We start from the raw sequence: 13,603 nt of genomic DNA, 5'->3' as shown, positions 1-13,603 counted from the left end.
TTTCCACTGACTCATTTGGCAGGGAAACAAGCCCACGTGTCAATTCAAATAGAGGCAGAGAAAGAGGAGGAGGAGGAGAGGCAAAGTATAACTCATTAGAACTCGAAATCCTCTTTTTAAACCAAAAAACACTGCCGGTAAGCATTTATTTTTCTTTCCCTTAGGATGATTGTTAAGCTCGACTGACTAGAGTTGTTTGTGCTCAGCCGTCTTCCTCACTCCCCATGGGGCGCTCCTCTGTTCCACAATCTCATTTTCTCTCTGAATTCCCCAGGGTCAAGCACACTGCCTGGCACACAGCAGAAGGTGGATAAATCTTCGATGAATCAATGCATGGAGACGAATGAATGAATGAAGTGACCACCGGCAGCAAGTGGGGGTTCTGAGACACAAGCCTAAAGTGCTCTTTGGGCTTAGAATCCACTCACTCCTCTGAGGTACCCAGACCAGCTACAGCCATCTGGCAGTTTCTAGCTGCTACAAAGAGACCCGCCTCCTCTGGGCTCTGCCGGGGGTGGGGGCTGCCAGGGTCCCGGAGGCAGAGGAGCCGGTGTGAAGGAAGAGCTTAGCCAGCCCGCCTCCTCTCCTCCCCGCTCTTCCCCTCGAAAGACCAGATGGAGAGAGCAGAGCGGGATGGGGGAGACCAAGCCAGCAGCTCCCGGTTGGATGTATTTTTACTTCAGGTGTGACGTGGAAACCATGCGGGTGTATTTTTAGCCCTGCCCAGTGGGTGGTGTGTTCGCCTGGGTTGCCTTGGAGAGGACTTCTTCGTGTTGCTAAATTGGAATTGCATCTGCTGGGTTCCTGGGCTCCAACCAGCTCTCCTCCCGGCAGGTGGGCGGACAGGTCCGTCCCTGGCGAGGGTGGGGTCCAGGGCAGGCCAGAGTCTGCTTTGTCTCCATTCCTTTACACACACACACACACACACACACACACACACACCTCCCTCCTGACACATTAAAAAAAAAGAAGAAATGTGAAATCTCCACAAACTGATTGTTAAGGCTAGTCTACAAGGGCAAGAATACAAAGAACCTAAAACTTGAAACCTGTTAGGATCTTATGTCACAGTCCCTTCATTCCCGGCACACACACCGCCCCCCACCCTCTGCCCCAGTTTTATTGAGAAATAACCGACGACATCACTGTATAAACTTAAGCTGCACAGCATGATGGTTTGATTTACATAGATCGTGAAATGATCATCACAATAGGTTCAGCTCACACACATCTTCTCAGATAAAAAGAGAAAAGGGGAAACATTTCTCCTTGTGATCAGGACTCTTGGAATTTACTCTCCTAACTTTGCAGTATATGATACAGCAGTGTTAACTACAGTCATGTGTTGTGCATTGCATCCCTTGTAGCTGCTGTGTGTGTGCTCAGTCGTGTCCTCTCTTTGTGACCCTATGGGCTGCAGCCCGCCAGGCTCCGCTGTCTGTGGGATTTCCCAGGCAAGAACACTGGAGTGGGCTGCCACATCCTCCTCCAGGGGATCTTCCTGACCCAGGGATTGAACCCACGTCTCTTGCGTCTCCGGCATTGGTGGGAGGATTCTTTACCACTGCGCCACCTGGGAAGTCCCCTGTTACATCCTCGCTGCTGCTACTGCTGCTGCTGCTGCTGCTAAGTCGCTTCAGTCGTGTCCGACTCTGTGCGACCCCACAGACGGCAGCCCACCAGGCTCCCCCGTCCCTGGGATTCTCCAGGCAAGAACACTGGAGTGGGTTGCCATTTCCTTCTCCAATGCATGAAAGTGAAAAGTGAAAGTGATGTCGCTCAGTCGTATCTGACTCTTAGCGACCCCATGGACTGCAGCCCACCAGGCTCCTCCGTCCATGGGATTTTCCAGGCAAAAGTACTGGAGCGGGATGCCATTGCCTTCTCCGGTTACATCCTTAGTACTTAATTATTTTATAAATGGAAGTTAGTGCCTTTTCTCTGGAAGTCTGTGCCTTTCACCTACCCTCTAGGATTGCCCCCTACCTCTACTTTCCGCCTCTGGTAACCACAAATCTGATCTCTTATGCTCTAAGCTCTTTTTTATTTTTTGGTTTTCACATATAAGTGAGATCACACACACAAAATTTGACCTCCTCCGTGATGTATTTTACTTAGCATAATGCCTTCAAGGTCCCTCCATGTTAACACAAATGGCAGGATTTCCTTGTTGTTGTTTTTTTAATGACTGAATAATATCCCATTGTGTGTATATGTGCCACAACTGCTTTACCCGCTTATCCACGAGTGGACACTTTGGCTGTTTCTGTGCCTTGTCCATTATAAATAATGCTGCTCTGAATGTGGTTGGGGGTGCAGATGTCTTCTCCAGTTAGTGTTTTCATTTCCTTTGGATCCCCAAAGTGGGATTACTGGATCTTACGGTCATTCTAGTTTTAATTCTTTTGAGGATCCTCCCTACTATTTTCTATAGTGGCTATGACAATCTACAATCCCAACAACAGTTCACAACGATTCTCTTTTCTCCAATCCTTACTACTATTAATCTTTGTTATCTCCTGTCTTTTTCATGTTCAGCCCCTTCATTTTAAGGGGAGGAAACTCAGAAGAGAAAAAAAAAAAATAGAAGTATCTTTCCCACAGTTAGGCAGCTACTAAGAGGCAACTTCTATCCAAGTCCCAAGAGATTCAACCAGTCCCCAACGAAAAAGCCCTCGGGAAAGAGATGCTTTGGCAAGGGGAACTCTATCCATTTTGCTTGGGTCACTGGTAGTGACACACCCATGCACATTTGGTGGCAATTGGTAAGTCACGTTTCATGTGCTTACTGCACTGAAACACCCAATATTTTTTATTATTCCCACTTTACTGATTTGCAAACTGAGGTGCCATGTGGTTAAATAATTACATCATCAGGCTAATAAGTGATTGAGTTGACATTTAAACCTGGGTATCCAAACCCTAAACTTCGTGCTTTCTCCCCTCTCCCAGGTACCATTTTTGAACCATTAGTAGAATCATTTCATCGTCCTCTCTTTTTTCTCTGTGTGTGGAAGAAGACTTTGACATTTTTATAGAGCTTTCATTTTCTCATTTGATGCCTACTCTACGGAGCAGGAAAGCTTATCTGAAGAGGTTAAATGGGCTGCTCAGTGGCAGAGTCAGAACTTAGTCTGAAGTCTTAGTCTTAGTTCTTTTCACTTGACCACAAAATGGTCCAGTGGCTTGGGAAAGTCAGAAAGTGGGGCTTAGTTAAAAGCAGGGCTAGGGACTTCCCTGGCAGTCCAGAAGTTGAGAACTCGCCTGCCAGTGCAGGGGACAAGTGTTCAAGCCTTGATCCAGGAAGACCCCACATGCTGCACAGCAATTAAGCCTGCATGCCTAGAACCTGTGCTCGGCAATAAGAGAAGCCTGTGTACCACAACTAGAGAGTAGCCCCTGCTCACCGAAACTAGAGAAAAGCTCACACACAGGAACTTATACCCAGAGCAGTGGAAAGCAAATGAATAAATGTATCTATCTTTTTTTAAGGAAGGGTTACACTAGCTTAGTCCATCCCTGGTGAGAAGCCATGGGCCACACGAGCCCTCAAAGCCCCAGCTTGCCGGCTCCCGTCCCACCCCATTCGCACCAGGAGGAGGCCCAATCACTGTCATCCTCCTGCTAGGAAGGGGACCTGATCGACTGTCACTACTCACAACTGTGGCCACCATTCACTGGGAGCCTTGCCTGTGCCAAGCACTGTCAGCTGTGAGCATTGGTTATCTCCTTTAATCCTAACATAACCTTGTGAGAATAAGTCACTGGGATTCAGGGCTCCTGGATCTCTCCTCCATGTGCCTGGTTTCGGGGAGGATCTGGACTTCTCAGCTCCACCTAGGCCAGGTGGTGAGCCGAGGAAGCAGCCAGAGCTGCTGCCTCTGAACACACCTGCTCCCGGGGCCAGGCAGCCGGCATCCCTGTGCCTGCCAGCAGCGTGTGCGGAGGCTGGGCTCAGGGGCTGGGGCCTTCAAGATGCTGGCAGGAAGGGCAGGGAGCAGGCGATGCCTGGCGCCTGGGGGAGAACTGAGCACGGTTTGACTTTCAGCTGACGGCTCCGGCAGGATCACTCCCCTGACTGTAGTCAACAGCTGAGATATTTTCTCGGATGCCAGTGAATCCAACTGCTTCCAAAAGCAAGGAGTGTCTGCTAGAGCCCCAGCCCATAAAACCCCGCCTGGAACATCTGCTCCCAGCAACTCGTCCGGAAGCATCTGGTCCTGACTCTTTGGTTTGGAATGGCTGAACTTCTACCCCGCTCCATCCTCAGGCCACCTCACCCAGCACGTTCCAGGAATAACTGAGCCCTCTGCCAGGGAAGGCACAGGGTTAAGCCCCAGGGTCAACTCCCTGGAGATGAAACACCCTTTGGTCACAAGGTGGAAGAGTTCTCTCAAAGACACTTCAGCAGGAAGTGCCAGTTCCCAGGGTCCTGGCCAGGCAGCTGCTGAAGAGGTTGGTCACACAGCAGCCAGCACCCCTGCCCGGCCTCAAGCCCTGGGGGGGCTCCTCTCATCCCATCCATGGTCATGGTCCCTGGAGAGGCCTCTTGGCTACCATTTCCCTTGGGCTTCATCTCCCTTGGGAAAGCAGTCCAACACTCCCACACTGCACCATGGGCCAGGGGCCTTGCAGTCAATTCCACAAATACTTTTTTGAGCCCGAACCATGTGCCAAGTTTACACTCTAGCTACTTCCTACGCCTATTTTCCTCCCACTCCCTGGACTGATCCATTCTAATTCAGAATCCCTCTTGGAACTTGACACGATGCTTACACATGGCAGAGCTCAATAAATGTTTAACCAAATTGCAGTGCGAACAGCACTCAACTGGGAGCCCTTTCCTGTCTTGCTTCTTGCTGTCTCGCCTCTCAGCAGTCACCTTCGAGCCCTTCCAACCCCCGTTTCATTTCCTCAAACATCTAATAGCAGCTAATGCCCGCAGTGCACTCTCTAAGTACCAGATTCCTCCTCCAGCACTTTATGGTATTATCTCACCTAATCCTCATGACCAGCCTAATGAGGAAAGGGCCTTATGTTCAGTCCCATTTTACACATGAAGAAAGGCCCGGAGAGGTTTAGAGGCCAGTGGTGGAGACAGAATGGAAACCCAGGCAATTGAGGTCCCCAGGCCCTGTTCTGATGCCTGAATTTCACCTCCCTAAACACACAAGATGCCTCATGTACTGAAAGGGCCAAGGGGACTGAGCTGGCCCCTCTGTTTACAACACCCCCATCTCAGGACTTCCAGCAATTAAGAGTCTGCCTGCCAATGCAGGGGAAACAAGTTCAATCCCTGGTCCTGGAAGATCCCACATGCCAAGGAGCAACTAAGCCCATGGGCCACAACTATTGAGCCTCCATGCCTAGAGCCCATGTTCTGCAACAAGAGGAACCACTGTGATGAGAAGCCCAAGTGTTGAAACCACAGGCCTCACTAGCCGCAACTAGAGAAAGTCCGTGCCCAGCAGCAGCGAAAATAAATAAATAATAAAAAATTTTTTTTGAAGAAGTAGCTTCACCATTAAAAAAAGAAACAAAACCCCCCACCTTCACTCCATCCCATGCAGCCAACACTGATCTGTGTGTTAGATATCATAACATCATCTCATTTTAGTCTAGCTATGAATATTTCCTTTTTTATGGTTGAGAAAATAGGCTCAGAGAAACTAACTTTTGCGAGCTGACCAAATTAATTACCATTACATCCATTTCTAGAGCTCGTCCTGCCACCCGGCATGGTTGTTCTATGACCTTTGCCCCTCTAGCTACAGCACCATCAGGACCAAGCCTGAACTTCAGTGACGTTTCGAGGGACAGTCTCAAGGGAGTGACCTGCCCACTACTCTGTTCTGATCTTTCCCTAAACAAGAGTGGAGTCTAGAGTGATCCAGTCTGCCTGTGATAGGACAAATGGATTACAAACAAGGCTTTAGGAATGAGTATTACTTTCACTGTGCCAGCAGTGGACTTCAGCATGAGCTGTCCAGGGCAAGGTCCCACGTGGGCAGAAACTCTGAGCGTGGTTTGCAGAGAGATGAGACCGACAGGAAGAATGACAAACGCTACATGGACAGGCCGGGACTGACGGCTGAGAAACTAAGGGGAGGCAGAAGACTGGTGTGATGACAGGTTTCCGGAGCTGCAGCAAACGAGCTCATTGACAGAGAGACCAGGAAACATTTGGAATCTCCTTGGGGAAAGTGGGAAAGTTGGGGCTTTGCTCAAACAGATGCTGAGAGCTGGATGGAGCTGGATAGATTCCAGGAAGGAGAAAACTCACTGTGTTGGGGTTGAGGTGAAAGATCACAACTGCAGACACTTAGAAGGCATTCCAGGACTTCCCAGATGGCGCCAGTGGTAAAGAACCTGCCTGCCAATGTAGCAGACATTAGAGATACAGGTTCGATCCCTGGGTCTGGAAGATCCCCTGCAGGAGGAAATGGCAACCCACACCAGTATTCTTGCCTGGAGAATCCAATGGACAGAGGAGCCTGGCGGGCTACAGTCCATATGATTGCAAAGAGTCGGACATGACTGAAGCAATTTCACGCACAGAAAGCATTCACGCTATGCTAGGTCTTGTTCTAAGGATGAATTTGTTAAGAGAGACCATTTCAGATTTGAAACTGAGGAGTGGGCCAGAGAGGACCAAGGAGTGCAGAATTGTGGCTAATCCATCCCGTACGATCAGGTATGATGGAGCTGGTAAACCTGGGTACCTGTAACTTGGCTCCTGTGTGGGGTTTGTACTTGAGGCTGGTAGGAGCCATCTGTGTGCTTCTCTTCCCAGCTATGTCCTGCAGCATCACACCGTAGCTTGAAAAGGGCTGTGGTGGATGCAGTCACACCATGGAGACTGACGTACGTTAGAGTGAGGGCTCTCCCGGTCCCTCTGCCCCCAGGACCAGTTTGCCAGCACCCCAACCTAGAACCCTGAAATATGTCCAGTCCTTCCTTGCCTGTTTAAGGAATCCACTCAACCAGCTCTGATTTAGTGCACGCTCGTGCAGGCTGCAGGCTCTAAGGTGCTGTGCAAGGCACTGGGGATAAATCAATGACAACACATAGACCCTGTCTTCATAGAGGTAACGATCTAGCAGTGGAAACAGAACTAATATTAACACAATCCATTCAGTTGCGAGTAACGCCACAAAGGAGAAATACAGAGCCCTGCAGCCCCCTCACCCTGCCCATCTGATTCACAGCTAAGTTCTCTGGCATTTTTCATGGTGGAATTGCCCCCACCCTCCTCTCACTGTTCCCACCTCTAGCCCAGCACTTCCTGTCACTAGCAGGTAACTTCTGCTGTGCCTGGCAGGCCTCTTCCCGGGTCCTCAGACAGGTTATCAGCCTAAGCGGCAGGAACCCAGCCTTAGCAGAATGGTCTTAGCAGAGTCCCCCTCCTCCCCACCGCACCTGGCCGGGCCCAGCTCCTGCCACTCTTCTGCTCCCCAGGACATCATGGTTTCCATGGGAACCCACTCACTTCAAAGGGGAACCAAGGAGACTGTAGGGGAGGAGGGAGAGTGAAGGCCGGATTAACCTCACCCTCTTGGCCCGTCTCTGTGGTTGCTGGCAAGCCAAGCCCCAGGTTCCCAGCCACCTAACACTGTCCAGCCCACAGCCCACACTGGAGGAGGGGGCGGGGAGGTGCGGTCCAAGCTAAATTTTAACTTCTTGTGAGGCGAAAACCCCAGGGGTGAGGTGGGCCTGGGGAAGGAGATTTTTGAGCTGGATCCAAACCTGCGGTCCCCACTCCACGGGGCCTCCCCTCCACAGACTCAGGCTCGGCATTGCTCACGGGCCACAAACACAATTACCCACGATGTGCATCTAATCATGGGATCTGCTTGGATTAGACTGCAATCATTAATCTGAGCCCGAGCTCCTGGTTGCCTTGCTGATTAGCCCAGATGATGCTCTGGTATGATCCAATTAAAGACAGGCTCTGCCTCCCCTCTCCCCCGCCACACACACACACAGACACACACACACAGACACACATACACACACAGACACACAGACACAGACACACACACACACAGACACACACACCCAGCTTCCACATCAGAAGGAACCAGTACATTTCATTAACACATCCTCATACACAAATAAAGCGTCAGGGCACTGATGGGCTCCCTCCCTCTCGTGGCACTGTCTCCTGCCGCCCTGAAGACCTGGCCATTCTTCTGCGGATCTGGGAGGGGCCTCGGAGGGGGCTCCCAAAAGTCAGAGCCGGGCACTAATCTCGGTGGAAAGAGTCTGGTTACATTTATTGACATGAAATGCCGACTCCCTGATGTGCTCTGGAGCGGCCGGCTGCCCCAGGCAGGCGAATCTAATTAGAATTACCCGACCCTGCAGGAGGCGGGGCCCCCTCCTCCTCCCTGCCCCGCCCCCAACAAGGGCTGTGGAGAGGGCGACTGGCACTAATGGGAGAGGTGTGGTTGTGGGAGACAGACACCCTGGGGCCCTGGGGCAGGAAGGGCCGTGGAGGAAAGAACCAGGCAAGGATGCTGACGTCCGTCCGCTCGGTCGTCCTGAGAGCCTGGGCGGCCATGTTTGGCTGGTTCTTTGGTGGCATCAGCTCTTCGTTACCTTCAGACAGTTGCAGAGATTACTGTGCAAATGCCACGGGCTGTGAGGGGACCCGCCCCGCAAAGGTGAGGCGTGTTGGTTGAAGGACCATCTGGGCCTCCATACATCAGGTGACGCCAGGATGGACAGTGGGAGGCAGCCCACTTCCTGGCTGGGCCTAGGTGGGGCATGACCCTGGGGTCTTAGGAAGGGCTTATGGAGCACGTGGGTCCCACTAGTGGGACATAGAGAACTGTCTGCTTTGTGTCAGACATGGAGCCGGGTGCTGACATGGGTTGTCTCATTATTCTTGCTGAACCAGTGATTAGGTTCTATCGTGAAACCAATGCTGAGATGAGTACCAGGAGGAGGGAGGACTTGAGTCTAGGTTTCCAGAAGCTTTTTGTCACACCACTAACTGGGGGTCTTTCTAGACTAAGATAGGTGCTTGCTACATGCCCTTGCCCCCTGGAGTCTGGGAAGGGGTGGGGGACCCATCTGCAGTGGGCACATGAATAACCCAGGATCTCATCAAAGAGCAGAGCAGGAATCCCGAAGTCGAGTTGAGGCCTGAGAGTCAGTGTCTCCAAACAGCTCCCAGGGGATGCGATGCTGCCAGTCCGGACTGCACTTGAAGCATGTCGATCACTATTTAAATGAGGTGTGATGACTGTACCCCATCGCATTTCAGAGGCCGTGTCACTCTCCTGTCCCTGCTCCTGTTCCCCACAAAGGCACAAGCCCACCACACAGTTGAACTTATAGACCCCGTGCAGCCTCGTGTCCCCACACCCAGCTGTTCTGGCCAGCGGCTGTGCTGGGAACTCACCAGGCTCTCCTCTGCCTGGAATCCCTCCCACCCCACCCCCATTTCTCCTCCTGCTGAGCAGTCTTACTCTAGTTTCAAGATCAAGCTTGAATACTGCCTCCCTGTTGAAGCTGTCTCTGGTAAAGCTCTGACCACTCTGTTGGTTTCTTGTTCTCGTTTTCAGAGAGTCTGGCAAGAGCCCACATGTTACCTTTATAATTTACCCTCTTTGCCCTGCGCCCAGCACAGCATTAGTAACAGCAAGGATTCAATGCCAAGGTGACGGGAGGACAGGAGTACTTACTGGTCTGTGTTGTGGGAGGGGGAGCTGGGAGCCTTCTCAGGGTCTCTGACTGGCCCTGTGACAGCAGATCCAGGCATTCTTCAGAGCCCAAGGCAGAGGTCTGTATGCACAGGAGCTGGGCCTGGCCTGTGTGTGTGTGTGTCTGGGGGTAGGGGGTTGGTCCTTGGGGAGCAGGCACTGTGTTATCCAGGCCTGGGAAGAACCTCCAGTCAGGATCTAGGGATCAGGGTCCATTGTTCTAGACGCACAACTGTTGGCATTAGAGGCATTCAGCCCATCTGAGGGACTATAAGTAGTGCCAAGGATAATTATGATAACAGCTAAAATTACGACCATTACCATAAAGCCACTGTCAGGACTGGGGGCAGGGAGTGGGGGTGAGTGAGGAAGCACTCAGTCCTCCGATTCACCCTGGGCGGGCCGGGCCGAGTGTGGGTGGCCTTAGCGCCCACTGCCGGGCTCTCCCAGTGGAGGTCAACGGTGCTGATGTTCGTGGCTGAACGTGCCCACACGGGTGCATGTGCACAAGGGTTTGACCTCAGTACCGATGCCTCCATACTTGGGCCTCTTTTCTTAGTGATGTGGGCTCCCCATGGATAAATGATGACTGAAATCCCTGCTGGGGCCTCATCAGATCTGCCTTCCGAGGACTGCATCTTCACTTCACCCACGTACACAAGACAGACCGGAAGTCCCTGAGCCCCACCCACCCTCTGCAACAATCAGGGCCCAGCCCTGGGTGCCAGGAGCTAATGCCGATTAAAACAAGACAGGCGGCCTGCTCCCTGCTAGCAGCCCCTCTCGGGGAGGGTGTCAGAACCTCCACCGTCACGTACAACCTCTACTGCTGAACACCAAAGTCGACCGTGAATCACAGCGTGGGCCAAGCGGTAGCTGCATTAAATTCACCTGGAATGCTTGTTAAAAATTCATGTCCTCTTCCTACAGCTTGACCTACTGATTCAGCATTTCCAAGCACAGAGTCCAGCTATGCATGTTCTAATAAGCCTCCCAGCGGCTTTCAGGTGGACTCAAGTTTGCTCATGAACGAGTCCTGGATGGTGTGTGTTGGAGAGAAGGTGACAGTGGGCACTGGGGCCGGGACAGTCCTGAGGCAGCTCTGAGTGGTGGTGGGGGCGGGGGCATTCTGATGCTCACTGGGACTCATCTCCCCAGCTAGGCTGGGGGGGGGGCCCCTCCTGGGAGACATTGCCCAGGCTGCATTTCCCTCCCTGGACTATTCCAGGAAGATGGAGCCCACCCTGCGTGGCCAGCTGAGGACTCTCTGGGGTGATTCCAGAGGGAACCAGGGAAAGAACAGCCCTGGCTATAGGCTTCCATGAGCCCACCCTCGGGCCTACACTCTCAGCTCTCATGGCTGGGTTGGGCCTGAGGCTACCTGGGGGCTTCTGAGTGCGGCCCGGCCGGAGTGTCTCCTACCTGTACACAGCACGCTTGTCAGCCTCCAGCTGGGCCTGGGGGTCAATGGGGGCAGTGGGCACAGGTGTGCTGGCAGCAGCCGAGGGCGTGGAGAGGTGGACAGCCTGGGCCTTAGAGGGGGCTTGAGCGGTCGCCGTCATCTGCAGAGACAAGAGAGAGGAGGTGTGGGTTAGTGGGCCAGGACCGCTGGTTCCCCGACTGGAACCGTGAGGTCCACCTTGTCCCATGGTGTGTGTGTGGATAAGAGAAAGTGTACAGAGAAATGTGAGTGTATAATGAGCGCCCATGTGTACACGTGCTACAAGTGGGCAGAGAGCAGACGTTTCTTCAAAGCAGAAAGTTCTAGAGGACAGTTTAGGACCATCCAAAACCAAGTGATGCTGAAGTGAGCTCACTTTAAAAGCCATAGTTCCTAATGCAAATTAAGGTGGTGGCCTCTGCCCAGAAGCTGGGGGTGGGGGGAAACCCCAAATGATGAGCCTTTTAAATTTCGCTTACGAGTCACTTGGGCTGTGCCGAGCAGTGCTGCATTTGATTCTATGACTTTGGAGGGCAGGAAAAAATTAGCTGAGTCAGTTCCCAATTGGGCAAAGATTTATTCCATTTAACGTAAGCCAGAGGTAACTGTTTTAATGGTTTTGATTGATAACTGAGTGTTCTGCAAATTTTGGTTTACCTGGGCACTGGAAGATAAGCAGGTTTTAGTGGACAATGAGCAGATTTCTGTTCTCAGCTCTAACGAATATTTGGAGCAGTCCTTTTCCTCCTATGTTACCTGCCTTGGAAGGTGTCCCAAGTTTATGTCAATCAGAGCACCTTTTAAAAATATATTGGACTTTCTGTATAAGATTTCATTTGAAGAAATGATTAAATGGCTTAAAAATTTTTTGGCAACAACCATCATTACAGAACTTAATGCTTTTATATTTTATTTTCTTTGATTAAATGGATCCCTGAAACATCACGTGTGGTAATAAGCCTCAACTGTTCCCTTGCTCCAGCCTGTCTACAGCACCTCACAGCTCTGATCCCCTGTGCTCTTGGGACTTGACATCCTTGTCTGCCTCTCAAGATAACACCTTGTTCACCCCTTCATCCCCAGCACGCAGTTGGCACAGAGTGAATGCTTGGTATGTGTTGAGAAGATGAATGAGGGAATAAAGAGTGAACACACCTTGAAAGAATTAGATGTTTTACAGCTGGAAAGTTCATCATGTGATCTAGGTCTCTGCTTTCTGGAAGAAAGAGTCTGGTATTTCCACGAACACGTCATTGGTGGTGCCAGTGGCCCCCAAACCCTTGCTGGCTCAGTTTCTTCATTAGATCTGTCAGATGCCACATCTTCAGAGTGAAATAGAGTCCCTCTGCCCCTTGCTCTCCCCCTGGCTCTGCCTCATTTCACAGCCCTTATCGTGACCATGTATTTCACAACCCTTGGACTAAACACTACACTACTTGCTATTTTCTCTCCCACCTCCAACTCAAATTTAAGCTCATAGAGGGCTGATTAACAGTTGCGTTTGCAGGGCCTAGAATAGCCTGGCACTAACTGATGTTCAACAAATATTTATTGAATGAATGAGTGACTGATGGGAAATAAAATTGAGACTATAAAAGAAATATACTGTCTCCTCATCATTTTTTGTTAGGTAGAGATATTCTTGTCTCTGTTGGCTGAGCTGGGGGAACTTTCTCAAACCCAACAGGCTAGACAGAACATCACGATACCTTGAGGCCAGCAGGGTAGCACACTTGACTCCTACTGTCTCCTGTTAATAGCTTTTTGACTTAGAGCAAATCCCTCAGCTTTCCTAAGCTCCTACATTCTCATCTGTAAGCAGACTGGTGTCCTTTTAGGATTCACGGGTGTTAGGGCTGCAGTCTCTGGGGCCACAAACAGTCAGACACAACTGGGTGATTGAGCACGCACAATAAGGGAGAAAGTAGAAATAAACACTGTTCTCATCTTCAAAATACAGAAATAAGGTGCAATCAGGAAAGCTAAATACTTCTGAACTTCACATTGACTTGGACCAGTTTTTTTTCTTTCACTCACTAATGCAACTGATTATTTTCCCAATACTTTTTGAGTTCCCACTGGGTACTTAGGCACTGGGGTGACTAGGATAAATGCCTGCTACAACAGTGCCCACTTTCTGGGTTTAACATGCTAAAGAGCAGGAGAATGTAATAGGCAGAGATGCTGTAAATGACCTCCCGTGATTTCGTCATGGAAAACGTGGAGACATGGCCCAGTGGACAACTGTGTGGATTATTAGGACGCAACACCCAAAGGATGGCGATGAAAGGAGAGATGTCAGTAGGAGAAAGGCTTCTGAGAGATGCTACATTCTTTCTCCTTGACCCTCTGCCTCAATAATTTAATCAGTGACTCAGAAGAGGTCTGAAAAAATGCTTGACAAATTTATGGGTGACGTGAAACCTGGATCCAAACGATCTTTACGGATTTT

General features: G+C 50.8%; 1 protein-coding gene across 3 annotated transcripts in view; it reads right to left on the bottom strand.

Annotated features, from left to right (window-relative positions):
• The window catches only part of PKNOX2 (PBX/knotted 1 homeobox 2), a 294,478-nt gene that overhangs the window by 59,641 nt on the left and 221,234 nt on the right, over positions 1-13,603 (bottom strand). For all 3 annotated transcript variants that reach the window (XM_060404255.1, XM_027959268.2, XM_042238115.1), the window contains one exon: positions 11,133-11,272. In XM_060404255.1, the coding sequence (XP_060260238.1) occupies positions 11,133-11,272 (140 nt within the window). The remainder of the gene's footprint in view (positions 1-11,132; positions 11,273-13,603) is intronic.

This window comes from Ovis aries, chromosome 21, assembly GCF_016772045.2.
Source record: "Ovis aries strain OAR_USU_Benz2616 breed Rambouillet chromosome 21, ARS-UI_Ramb_v3.0, whole genome shotgun sequence".
NCBI lineage: Eukaryota > Metazoa > Chordata > Mammalia > Artiodactyla > Bovidae > Ovis > Ovis aries.
Note: the sequence above shows the minus strand (reverse complement) of the source record. Positions and strands in the feature narration are given on the sequence as shown.